This window comes from Erpetoichthys calabaricus, chromosome 1, assembly GCF_900747795.2.
Source record: "Erpetoichthys calabaricus chromosome 1, fErpCal1.3, whole genome shotgun sequence".
Taxonomy (NCBI): Eukaryota; Metazoa; Chordata; class Cladistia; order Polypteriformes; family Polypteridae; genus Erpetoichthys; species Erpetoichthys calabaricus.
In genome coordinates, this window is record NC_041394.2 from 154,707,066 (window position 1) to 154,720,284 (window position 13,219).

The 13,219-nt window shown below is 40.2% G+C and overlaps 1 protein-coding gene across 2 annotated transcripts in view; it reads right to left on the minus strand.

Moving 5' to 3' along the window:
• Positions 1-1,947: 1,947 nt before the first annotated feature.
• LOC114642058 (ELKS/Rab6-interacting/CAST family member 1) overlaps positions 1,948-13,219 on the minus strand; it is an 814,051-nt gene continuing 802,779 nt past the window's right edge. For both annotated transcript variants that reach the window (XM_051920296.1, XM_051920284.1), the window contains 2 exons: positions 6,989-10,972; positions 1,948-6,723 (listed from right to left, as the gene is read on the minus strand). In XM_051920296.1, the coding sequence (XP_051776256.1) occupies positions 10,835-10,972 (138 nt within the window). In that variant the 3' untranslated portion in view covers positions 1,948-6,723; positions 6,989-10,834. The remainder of the gene's footprint in view (positions 6,724-6,988; positions 10,973-13,219) is intronic.

A 13,219-nucleotide genomic window follows, 5' to 3' on the forward strand; every position in this document is an offset into this window, starting at 1 on the left:
TGCAGTTGTGAGTGAAAGGTCAATGGCATTTGGAATTTCCTTAACACCTAGTCCTCTACAAGGGCTTTGGAGCTGGAGGTCTCTGGAGATTGGTGCTGCTCACACTAGCCAGCCTGTTCAGACTGAAGTGAGAAGAGTTGAAAGAACAAATGGCACCAAACCTTAGTCAGGTAGGAGAACTTTTTCCTGGTTTGTGATCGGTTTCTAGGCCCTGCAAACCTTTTTATTGCTTCATTTTTTCCATATTACTATTAAGAATGGTAGTCTTTGTTTCTCTCTTTATTCTGAGTTGACCTCACCAGTGATGGACCAACTGTTCGGCCAGTTTGGTGTTCAGTTAACTGTAGCATGTGGCTGGCTATAGCTATTGGAACTCTAGGACTAAAAGCATTTTGGAATACTTGGTTTTACACAATACTGCCGTCTCCATCACGTTGCAAGTACTGCATGTCATTTAGTGTTCACTTTTCAACTACTCGTTCTGCAGATAGAAGTGCTCTTTGCTCAGTTCTGTGAGCAAGGCCTGCTGTAGGGGTTCTGAGGGTGTGGGCAGCATAAACATCCAACTACTTCACTCGTTCATCTGCTCAGCCTTATGAAAACCCAATGGTCGCTCTGTATGTCTGTGGTCTCCAAATGACTTCAGTGCTTCACTGGATCTGAACAGGCCTGGGCTGCAGTATGCTGAATCATGTTAGGAAACCTTGATGACATCTTGGGACACAACAAGGTGGAGGGGTAAATGGTAGTGACAGTGTGGCTGAACTAGTGGAGCAGAACAAAACCAGGACTAAGACTCTGCGGTGGCCTGTGTGTGTTTTTATTTTGGCTACGTAGTTAATGTGAGGTGATCATGGAAGATGTGGGAACAGGCTAGCCAACCTCCACTCTTTGATGAAAATCTCTTTGCTGGAGTGCATTTTTAATGGCTCCATCTGTCTGAGTAGACAGTGATGCGATTGAGTTGCAGTTCTTGGCACATTTGCTGCACCTGAAGGCTGACTGCTGTTATTGGGTGGTCTCTGCTGTCTGTTGCCATGCGTCCACTCAAAATAATCTTGTTGAGTTGGAGGCAGTTGGTGACTTGCTTCCGTAAACTGGGTCGTGTAATGTGACATGCCTAGTGACGCATTCCAGCCGGTCCACGAGTTTCGTCTTTAGGTGCACTCTGCATACGTGAGAGCTGACAGCCAGTGAACGCTCATCTGGAAGCTCCGTTTATTTCATGCAGTGACGAAGCCCATGGCCGTTTCGGACCTCACAAACAGAAGAGCGGTGCGTCTGGCTAAGACTCTGGTTTATTTTTTTTCCTTCCATCCTGAGCTGGTATGTAAAACGAGAGTTGAACTCATGCTGTTGAACTTACTGTACCCGTTAGCCTGAGGGGTCTTGTGCTGAAGAAAAATGGCAAACATTACAGTGCTGAAGTTTGGTGCCTGCTCACTAAAGATGACACAGCCAGCAATCTTTCAGACATGTAAACTGACAAGATCACCAACTGCATTTTTTTTTCCCAGGCAGTTTTAAAAGTTATGAATTATGATAAGGGGGTGTTCTGTGCTGCATCTACACCCCCTTCAAAGAATCACATCACAGCCTAACCAATCATACCCTGTGATTTTGTGTTGTGTGAAAGCTTATTAAAGAAGAAGAAAAAAAAAAAGAAAATTCATCTTGCATTGGCATCAGTCAAACTGTAACCTTGTGTCGTGGCCAAAAAAATTAATAAAGAAAAAGTAGGGAATTTCATCTCCTCCCACGCAGTTCAGAGACGAGGCATTTGTTGGATTTTGGGAGGGAGGTCCAATGAGAGGTGGACATGTCCACCCAGCAGACTCAAATGGTGGCAGACGCAGCCTTCTCACACAGGACGGTGGCACAGAGAAGTGTTAAGAACGACTCCTGCGTTAGAATAATAAAACAAAGAAAGAGGCAAAGAAATAAGAAGACTGATAACTTAGTGTTTATGTACAAAGGCCAAGATGAATACAATACAATGTCATTTTATACAGGAAATTTCCAGAGTTTTATCACAGATGAATAAAGGCAGTAATTTTAATTGCAAAAAAAATGTGACTGAGTGCTCCACACCTTTTGTTTTTGTAAATATAAAAAAGTATACCCAAACAATATGGACCCTTAAGACACAGACAGTAGGATTGCTAGTAGAGAAATACACTGAGGCCAAATAGGAAAGGAGAAGTCCTGGGCAGGTGTGTGCTGGGTAATGGACAAGGTCGACTAAGCCTTGTGCTCATTACTTAGGATGAAATGGCAAAGACCCGCTCTTTATACAAATTAGCATCTATTGTGAATGTGAAAGACACTCGGCGCGGGACTGGCTCACTAAAGAAGCAGGTACTAAACTCTTTCTGATGCTGCAGGTTGGTGACAAGTAAAGTGGACAGGCTCATGCTGGACTCCTGCTTGATGACCTTAGCTGTTTGCTAATGTGAACGGGAGGAGAAAGGACCACACGAGTCAAGTATAAAATGAACTCCCTACTTCTGAAGCATTCCTCCTGACTAGTGGCCAAGCAAGTTTTCCCCCCCCATTGCCAGCCACTGGTGGCGGCAGCAGCAGGAGGTGTTGTCAGACAGACAGCTGTGCACATGTTCAGCCATTTGCTCAGTTCAAACAGGCTGCTTAAGTTGACCCACAAGTCGTCAGGACACCCGGGCAGAACATGTCAAGTGCACAGAGATGAGGAGTCAAAGCTCCAGCACAGCGCAGCTTTTAATAGGGGGAGGCTGTGGAGGATTAATGGAAATTTATTGAAAGCAGGACTTTAGAAGTAATGAGAAGATAATGTTAAATTAAAAAACTATTCTTTATAGCACTGCTTGGGTTGGCACCCACCTCGTGTCTGCTGCTGTCTCTGTGAACCCCGACTTGGAATTACAGGGTTAAGAAAATGGATGTCCTCCTAAAATATTACTTGTACACCTTTCCACTAGGAGCAATTTTGTTGTTGTAAAAGTGTGAAATGGACCAGAATTTTGGTGAGGAACTGCTTCATGCAGGATGATAAATTTTGACAACTGCTAGCTCCCTCTGAAAGACCACTATGCCACTTTTGAAGGGGACAGGTCATGTATGTTTGGCAGCAGTGGCTAACACATCCATTCATTTTCTGAGCCTGCCTTTGCTATTGCCTGGCCACAATGTTTTAGACTCTCCAGCTATGCCACTGCCTGGCTTTGTGTGTCATCCCTCAAGGACAGCAGGAGAACAAGCCGTGTGTGCACCAGGGCCAGGCTAGGAATTGAACTCAAGTGTAAAATGTGTACAGGGCTTGGTATGTCCACCTAAAGTGAATCTGCAGGAGCCTGTGGCCTTCTCACTGAAACAGAAATGAACAGCAGCGGCCCAGCATTGTGCCTGGACGTTGAACAACAATGCTGAGCTGCCGGTTTTATCCTAATTTATTATCTTAGTCATTAAAAGACAGTGGCATTAGAGATTGTGTCTGCAATTTCTGATGTCTTCTCCTGTTTCTACTGTTAGTGAAGCTTATTCTCCAGAAGGTGACCAGGCCAGACAAATGTCTGCAAGGACAAGTGGAGCACTGAGAGTGTTCTGATGCCCCCCCCTCATAGCAGCAGGCTGTACACTTGCACATGTGGTCACCTTCACTCTGACATGACCCACTGGGGACAACTAGGATGGCATGTCAAGGTGTTGCTGTTCTGCGCAACGTCAGAGTTTCTCTCGGTTCAAAAACCAAAAAGCATCCCTCCCGTGAAGAACACTTTACACGGCGCAAGCCGAACATTCGACTTATGTTGAGTGTAGTTTAACTGTGTAAAACACATCAAGAAGAAAGCACAAACATTGTCCACAACCATAATGGGAGACAAGAGGAAAATTCAGAGTTTAAAAAAACAACAAAAAACGGCTGCCACACCTTTGTTTAGCGTCATTTTCATGGCTGTGGCATCGTCAGCTGTTCAAAGTACAATTTTCAGAGTACTGTGGATGGACTACAAATGATACACTACGGGTTGTCTAGTGAAACATTTCATCAGCATTATTTTGGAATATATATATATACACAGTATATTAGTTAAATGGGCATAATGGCAGGGAAAAAATACAACAGTTAATTCTTTTTTTCTTTCTTTACCAGCAATCCCAACAAAGATGGCAGTTCAGCTTTAAAAGAAAATGTCTTTGCCAAGTAGCAGTCCTAAAACAGTGTGGGTATGGAGCTCGTCTCTTTCTGACACACTATTGTCATTTTGAATTCTGTTAATATAAAAACACATTTTAGTTTTACTATCGCAGCCTCAGAATCACACAAACATCGTCATCACCAGGCTGTTGAACAAAATAAAAAATATAGATACCAAGTACAGAGTTACAGTACTTATCAAACACACAAGATCGGTTTCAAAATGCCAGTTTTACACGTTGTTTTGACATTTAAATTCAGTTGAAAAGGACTTTTTTTTTTTTTTTTTTTAAACCATTTATGTTCAGAAGGATTTCTTCTGTCCCCTTTGACATTCTGTGCAGAAGCTTATAATAGAATCTACATCTAGCTATCTAAAGATCTTTCTCTGTATATATTCATTTATTTATTTTTATATATTTATATATGTATATTGAATATGCATGTACATCTGTCTAGTGGTATTCACTACTAATTTCTTGGCGGCCTGCTCCTGATTTATTTTTTTTGGTAAAATATAAAAATTCGAGACTAGCCAACTACTAGACAGGGTTGGTCTCTCCTGAAAGAATTTACATACAAAAAAGCAAACCAGAGAGCAGCTTATTGAAGTGATGAATGCGGTCTGAAATATGGACCATTGAGACACAACACCGGCTCATGGGTGAGATTCAAATTCACAACATCAGGTTAATTATCCTCCCAATGGGATGTCACATTAACAACATTTAAGAACCCTTTGCTGAAGCTGTATATGTAACAGACAGACAGATGCCCATATGTGCCACATCAGTGCTGACAAATGGCTTTAAGTGACGTGGGACTTGACCTGGCACAAAGGTGGCATTTTTTTAATACCCCTTTCTTTAAAAGACCATAGCACCAGAGAGCAACTTCATGGACTACTAACTATTGACCTCTGTAAAACCCCTGAAGTCCATTTTATAACACTTTTATTTGTTTTCCTAAAGCACCAAAGGAAGTATTCCATTTGCTGACAGTGTTACATATTCAAGCAGGCATACTGCAAATTAGCCACATTCAGTTTCTGGCATGGGCACAGGATGTGTCGAGTTTGCATGTTTTTCTAGTCTGTCAGATTTCTCCCATGCTCCAAAGACGTTCATTTGAACCCAAATCAAACATTCTAAATTGTGTGTCTGCCCTCCACCCAGGGCTGCTACTGTTTTTTTTTTTAATAAAAGTGTGGTCTCCGATCACCCCCCCCCCCCCCCCCCCCTCCCCATTTGGTGTGAGACAAGGTAAGCCCCAGGGCGAATGCCAGTACACCACTAAACACGTGCTGGGCTGTTAATCTGACCTGCCCTCATTCAGGATACAAGTAGAGAAATCTCCTGTAGACGAACATACAAACTCACTCTTATACCACCCTACATAGATAAATAAACTAAAACAAAGATACTGATAACATTCATCAATAACATCCAAAACCCTAATGTTGGCTTCTCTGAGTCATTTAAATTTAAGAGGAACAAGTATTATATTGTACATGCTCTCTTTAATCCTAGGAATTTCTGGTAGCTTCTTCAGCAAATAGAGTATTTGTATTATTTTTTGTGTTTCTGATCATTAGAACCTGCACCACTAAATAATGGCACAGTATAAGTGGAGATGTCTAGCATGAAATGGACAATACGCTGTAAATGGACTTCAGATTTTTTTTTGGTCCGTTTAAGGCACACCAGCGTTTCCCTTTCAAAGAACAAAGCAAGATGCGTTCCTGTGACTGAGTCATGTTCATTAGCCTTAAATGGTGCCAATTTCTAGTGATCTGAAAAAACGTAGAAAAGGGAAAGTTCAGGATAATATGGCTGCCTGAAACAGCGGTCGTTTTTCGCTTGCTTTTTTCCCCCTGCTTTGGCAAAGTATTTAAGAGCAGTGCCAATGAATGGTTCTTTGTCCAAATGCCTTACACACCATAAAACCTCCAGCAATCTTGTTTAATAAATGGTGACCTGTACTTCCTTTGATATCGGGTAGCATAAATGCTTTTTTCACTTGGTGCAGCACATTAAATAAAATTTGTTTCATTTAAGGCCCATGCATTGAAAGGAGAATGATTCACCATCTTGCAAAAAAAAATGAAGGAAGGATAAAGGGCGTTGTATGTAAGGGGAATATTCATGTAAAAAAAAAACTTATGGTGGGAGAAAAGAAATGCTAGCAAGAGCTGGCCTTACAACAGACGAATGAGACATAGAGGAGAGGGTCAAAGGTCACACACCTACGTGTCCTCTGTGTGTCTATGGAGACCAGAATTCTTCAATGGACTCCAGGATTTAATTGCCTAAATTCTGCAGGATTTGACAGGTTGATTAGATATAATTGAGCAGTAGTCATTTTAAACTTCTCCAAACAAATGACATTACCAGTGCAATAAAACAACATGACTAGTGTAATAAACTGTCACTGCTTGAAAACATCTGAGCCAAGACATACAGAAAAACAAAACTGTACTGGGTGGTACACTTGAATAAACAATTAGTCAAATAATACAGAAATACAAATGTTTGCGTTTTAATAACTCACTTTTTAACTATTATTGCATTTAACTCCCTTCTCCATCTCTTATTTATATAGATATTTACTTCTCCCCTTCTTTTGTCTAATGTTGCCTTATTAAAAAGCTTAAAGAAATTTTCCTTTAGCTAAGCTCTCCTTCTCAGGGGTGGGGTTTGATTTGTTTTCAAATTTGTTGGGTTATAAATTGATCTGTTTGTATGGAATGATTACAATGAAAATTAATAAAATAAAAATATCAAAAAAAAAAAAACAAACAAAAAAAAAAAAAACTCACTTTTAGGTTTTTTTTCCGGGCAGGAACCTTTACATGAATTTAAATGTTGAAGTAACATACAGTATGTGCAGATGTGAACTTCATTTAGGCAGGAGATACCAACAACTCCATGGCCAGGGAGGAGAATGGTTCAAAGTCCTGACTGACTAAGAAGGGGAGCGACTTGAACTTGTTTTAAACAGTGTGACCAATCTCCTTCGGATAATCTTTCTTCACACGATAAGGCTGTAAACTGTAAGAAGTCATCCTCTTGTTAGTTTTTACAAAGTACCTTTGACTCTTACATTCACATTTAGAATGATTATTACTGGCAATAAAGTCATTGTGGAATGTTTTCCACTGCTTGTCATGAAAGAAGTACATAGCAACTAGCTACTGGACGATATGATCTCATCCTGATGATTTAAAAAAGACGATTCATGGAAGCCTACAAGCACTGCTCACTTTCATGCACTGGGCTTGGTTGATGGCTTCCACTCCATAATCTGAATATAAGGAGATTTAATGGAAAACAACACGCAAAACCACTACTTGAGATTGTGTTTTTGATGTATAGGATGCTTGTCAGCAACTTGTTGACTATATTTGTTAAGCCATTATTGACCCCCACATTCTATAAATATATATTATTATTATAATATATAATATGATAAACCATCACCTCACGCTAGGTTCCTGCTGCTGCCATGTGCAAACGAGAGATTGTGGATAAATTCTGTACTCCGCACCTGTTCTTTGATATGGATGACACAACATAATTAACAACAGGTCACTAGCTGAGCAAACCATACACCTCAGCTGCTGTCAGTGTTTTAAGATGCTCTTTTCATTTGAAGGCTTCTGAGATGAGTGCAGATTTTACTGAAATGAATATATTTAAAGACAGTGAAGTCACAAAAATGGATTAGTCCATAAACAACACTTTACAATTTTTCAAATTACCAAAAATGTCTTAGAAGCACACCACTGAATCTGGAGGCAGAAAATAACATTTGGGGGAGTGGAGGGATTATCTGCTTTTTGTCAGATCAAAATCTGGCTGACAAATACCTTTCCATTTTCATCAAATCGGAGTGAATGTGACTTTACATATTATCCGCTGAATTTGGAAAGGTGTCATTTCTCTAGTAGGAGTGGGAATCTCCTGCTGGTGACTGGGAAGTGTGGCCATTGGTGCTCATCCTGTTTGCGTTCTCTGACTCCCACTAGGATGTGTAGGCAGAAAATGAGAGAACTGGGTCTTGGGGTCGATGGCTTTGTCCCCTGAAGATTAACTTAAGCACAGTCACAAATAGAACCTGTACTATTCAATGTAATCACAGTGATTTGGGCAATCAAAACACCATTATGTGTTTATTAGACAGAGGAATGTGGAATGCCGGTGATAAGCACGGGTGTAATAAATTTCAAAGGCTCCTTTTATTTCAGTGATATCACTGGAGCTGATTCTTTTATTATCATGCATCACCTATCTGCCTGGGTATCTGTGTTAACACATTTCAGGAAATACTGTATGTTTGTTTGCTAACAGGTGATCTTTGCCTGACCATTCCGCAATTCTAATCTTCCTGTTAAATTACTGGGAAATGGCCAATAAAGCGTAAGCATTTCTATCTGCAGATAGACAGACAGATAGCTTAAAGCCTTTTACTGTCACTCAATACCATTTCAAATGTGGCCTACTCATTAGAAGAGAGGTTTGGGCAGACACCCATTTATAACAGGATAGTGCTTGAAAACTGTCCTATTCCTTTGGGACCTTTGCTAAACACTCTTACCAGACATGGTGCTTGAACCCAAATCAGGCCGCTCTTTGAAATGAACTTTTATAGGACAAAAAGGAAACGAAGTTATTGCTACCATGGCCTGTAATGTACATGTCAAGTACACTGTGTACTTTGGATATCAGGAAACCTTTCATATAGGATAACCAATCATATGTTAGCACTTTTTAGGCTCCTTCCTACTCCTATAGTTTTTGTTTTAAATAAAGTGCCTGTTATAAAAGTTAAGCTACCTAAAACAACTAACAGTTCCTATTTACAAAAGAAAGTCCATGCCAAGAGCTATGAGAGGGAGTAGCAATATGTAAATATATGCAAAATGTGTAACTCTTAACATATATATATATATATATTTATAGAAAAAAAAAAGTAACGGATCAAAGCTCAATGAGAATTTAGCAGCAAAACCCTTAATGGCATTTTTTTCAGAAGTATGCCTGGTTGAAAAAGATACCAGGCTTTTTTTTCATCTGTAGATACTGCAATTTTGTCATTCAGATAATGCTTTAACATGTTCAGTAAGTAATAAATTACACAGCATCTTATAGCCATTTACAATCCCATCACTTCTTGCATGTCACATTTCATACGTGAACAAAAGCCCCCAAACTGGCAGAAAAAAGACTAATGGCGTTATTTTTGTAGCCCCTAGACGCTTGTAGGTACCATCTAACCAGAACTGCAATGAAATGAATGCTGGTGACACACAGCTACTTAGATAAGCTTTCATGAGTGCAAAGGAAATCGGCTGTCGCTTTGACAAGGTGGGTAGGATGGCTTAATCCCAGACTGCCATCCACTGCCTCTCTAACTGGCTCCAGCCCCCTCAGACAGATGCAAGCACGTTACCCATGTGTCTCTCCAACTGCAATCCAGGACTAGACAAGCATGCGTGCAGGCTCTTATTCTCACTGCATATGCTCCATAAGGGCCATGCCACAATAGGACATGTAACTTTATTTTCAATAGAACATTATTATTTATTCACAATGGAACAAAAACGCTCCAAAATGAGCAAATGTGGCACCTATATTTCAGTGCTGGTAGAGCTGAAAAATTCCTCATATTAATCCTCATTATATTATTTGTCTTCTAGTTTTCCATTAACAAACACCAAGTTTTATATTGGTTGATGTGTGGGAAATAGCAGTGCCCAGTAGAAGACATCCATATAAATGTTAACTTACAGCCACAGACCTCTATGGTGGTCCACATGTTTTAGATGAAGTCCTAGCTCCAGGTGACATACCCCATAAACAGACAACTCTGGCCACTTCTCCCCAGATGTGGTTTGTTTTGGTTTAACTTTAACGTGGAATGCCATCAACACATCACTAGGTGGCACTTTCACATGACAGAGAGATCCTAGTCTACATAGACGCCTTCTTTTGGGGGCTAAAAGTATTTTGTCCTACTATGAACAATATACCAAATAAATAACCAGTCATGGTCTTTGATAAGTATAATGACTGATTTATACATGTTAATTGAAAGTCCTATGTCACATAATTAAGCATGTCTGCACTACATAAACGGCTTTATGTGTTTAAGCAGAAAGACTGCTGTGTGGACACTGGGAATGTGTTTGTGTCTGTTGAACAGCTCCTTAGGTCTGCAGGGTGGAGGTTTGCTCCAAATTTGTTTAAACTATCTCTGTTTTAATAAAGACTGTATTAAATAATTTACTTGCTAAAATCATCTATAGGATAGTCAAAACAAAAGTAAAGAAGAAAACCACCTTGCTAGGCCAGTATTGTCAACCTTTGTCCTAATGAGAGGCAGAGGATTTCAGCATTTTGATTTTTGCATCCAGCTGCAAGTATGCAGTTATTGCTTGCCAATCCAAGCATCCATGGCTGCATTATTATTTATTTGGATCTGAGTAAATAACAGTCTGCCCTACACTCTACATTTTTCTACGAATACTCACACATGCACAGCGTTAGCCCAGCTGCAATACTGACCCAAATATTACAACAGTCTACAAAATGAGGAAACAGAGTGAAGGAGGGCACAAAATAGAAAACGGGGCTTCTTGCGGTCTTGATGTGAGAAGAACTAGGACGACTCCTCCAGAGCATTAACAACTTGCTCCAGAATGTCAGGACAGTGGTCGGCTATCTGCTGGAGGATGGCATTGGCATATTCTTGAAGCTCTGTGCTTTCCTTCTCACATTTTTCTAGCTCAGCTTCCAACTGTTGACAGAAGAAAAAAAAAAATTAATTTTATTCCCATTTTGAAAGATACCAGTTTCTAACCAACTTAATTAGTTTTTCTCCTCCACAGTACTGTAGAAGCAAATTTGTTTAACGGCCAGTATCACAATCTTTTTGAGGCAAATCTCTTAATTAACTTAGGCAAGTTTAAAAGTCTTATAGTCTTGTAAAACAGCAGTATCATATCAATAAGGACCAGCTAGACTGTGACACTGTGAAGCAAATATAGAGCAAGATCTTTTAGCTTGGCACATTAAAAAGTCTGCCTAGTCACTTGTAGAGTAATGTAAAAACATTCAAATGAAATGGAGGATTAACAAGAATGGCCATACTTTTACAGAAATTTCATACCAACTGAAGAATCTCACAACCTTAATTCAAATAAGTCAGTTGATGTCAATCAGCCTCAGATGCTACTACGATATACAGTGGAACCTCTAGATACGAGTTTAATTCGTTCCAGCACTGAGCTTGTATAGCGAATTTCTCGTATCTAGAACAAACTTCCCCATTGAAAATAATGGAAATCCTGTTAATCCGTTCCGCACCCCAAATATATTAACATAAAAATCAATTTTCCTAACAACACTGATAAATTATATATACTGTAGTCTACCTTTAATAAATAACACTGGTAAATAATATAACTGACTATTAAAAGAATCAAAACAGGTGTCCAAAGTGCAGTAGAGCATTCAAAAAATCTTTAAATAAATAATCCTTAAAACAGTTGTGAAGTGGAGGTTTAAAATACACAAGAATAACAATCCTTTAACACGAGGTTAAAACTTCAACAGGAAGCAGTCTTTAAAAAACAGATGACAATCCCCGGTGCTTCTTCTCTGTTAGCGTCTCACCTGCTTCTCCCATGCGGGCTCTGCAACAGGCGAGACACTCTTAATGCAGCTGACCTTCTCTACACCGTCCTGCTTCAGCTGTTTGGCTCGCCTGTTCAGCTCACTGTTCAGCTACACGCGAGCCTGCACTCGCTCGCTCTCCCGCACCGACTTCCTACTGCTGCCGATTCCTGTTGCTTCCGGCCTCCTTCTGCAACCTCCGTTCTCTCTCCTCTCTTTTCTTTTACTTCTTCTCCCCGTTAACCGGCTCGCGCTTCTCTATATATGCGGGGAGGACATGGCAGCTGCAGCCCATCAGCCACAGGAACAATCATGGATTGGGGCAGTTTCCCACCTGTGCACTTAGGTGAGAAGTGCAGACACCGCAGATCGCCCTGCGGCTCGCTACTGCTACCACGCCCCCTCGCTAAGCCGCGAGCTATGCCCACAGCCTGGCTCGTGGCTCGTTACGCGAGCCAATGCTCGTATTTAGATCTGAATTTTTCGCTCATACTTTCCTCGTATTTTGAATTTCTCGTATACAGAGTTGATCGTATCTCGAGGTTCCACTGTACTCAGAGTTTTATCTAAAAGTGAGAAACAATATTTCAGGCATCAAGATTTGTGAAGAAAATGGTTTCAAAGAACCATGAACAAAATAATAATAATTCTTTACATTTTTTAATCTATAAAGTAGCAGGGTAGCTGTGACATTGGCATCTAGAGTCTGTGATGGGACCATTTCTCCTAAGTCATGGAATGTAAATTACAGGTGACCCTGAGTTTACGAGTGCTACTGGTGACACTTCACTTGTGTACTTCTAGTCACAACACTTCAAAAAACAAAAGTCACACTATTGAAAATGTTCAAATGGTAAGGCTGAAGGGGACACCCAGATTAAATGGGTTTTATTACCACGTAACGTATAGCTCAAAAAGATGAAAAGGATACAACTACCATAGTTCTTAAAATTCTTTAAGTGCTTAAAATATTCATTCAGGAAACTGAGGCTTGGGATTTGGATAAGACAGTAAAGGACATTCTCTTAACAACCAAATAAAAGCAAAACTTTTGTTAATGTTTAAATGCTATATACCTGCCCTCTTTCATATGTAATTCTCGCACAGGACAGAAATCTGCTTCTGACCGAAAAGCTCAGTCACTGGCCAGCAATTCTTAATGTTAGAGTCTCCAAACACACCCTTATCATAGCCAATGGAAATGGTTGTGTTTAATAAATGTGATCAAATGGTGATCTTAGAATTCTTTGAGGAAAGCAGTTATTGACAAAAATGAAGGTCTAGCTAGCAAGCAAAGCCCCTAAACCCCTCTCCCCTGCCCTTTTTTTAGGGTTTAGCAATCCAGGAACTCTGGTAGATGGTCATGGCG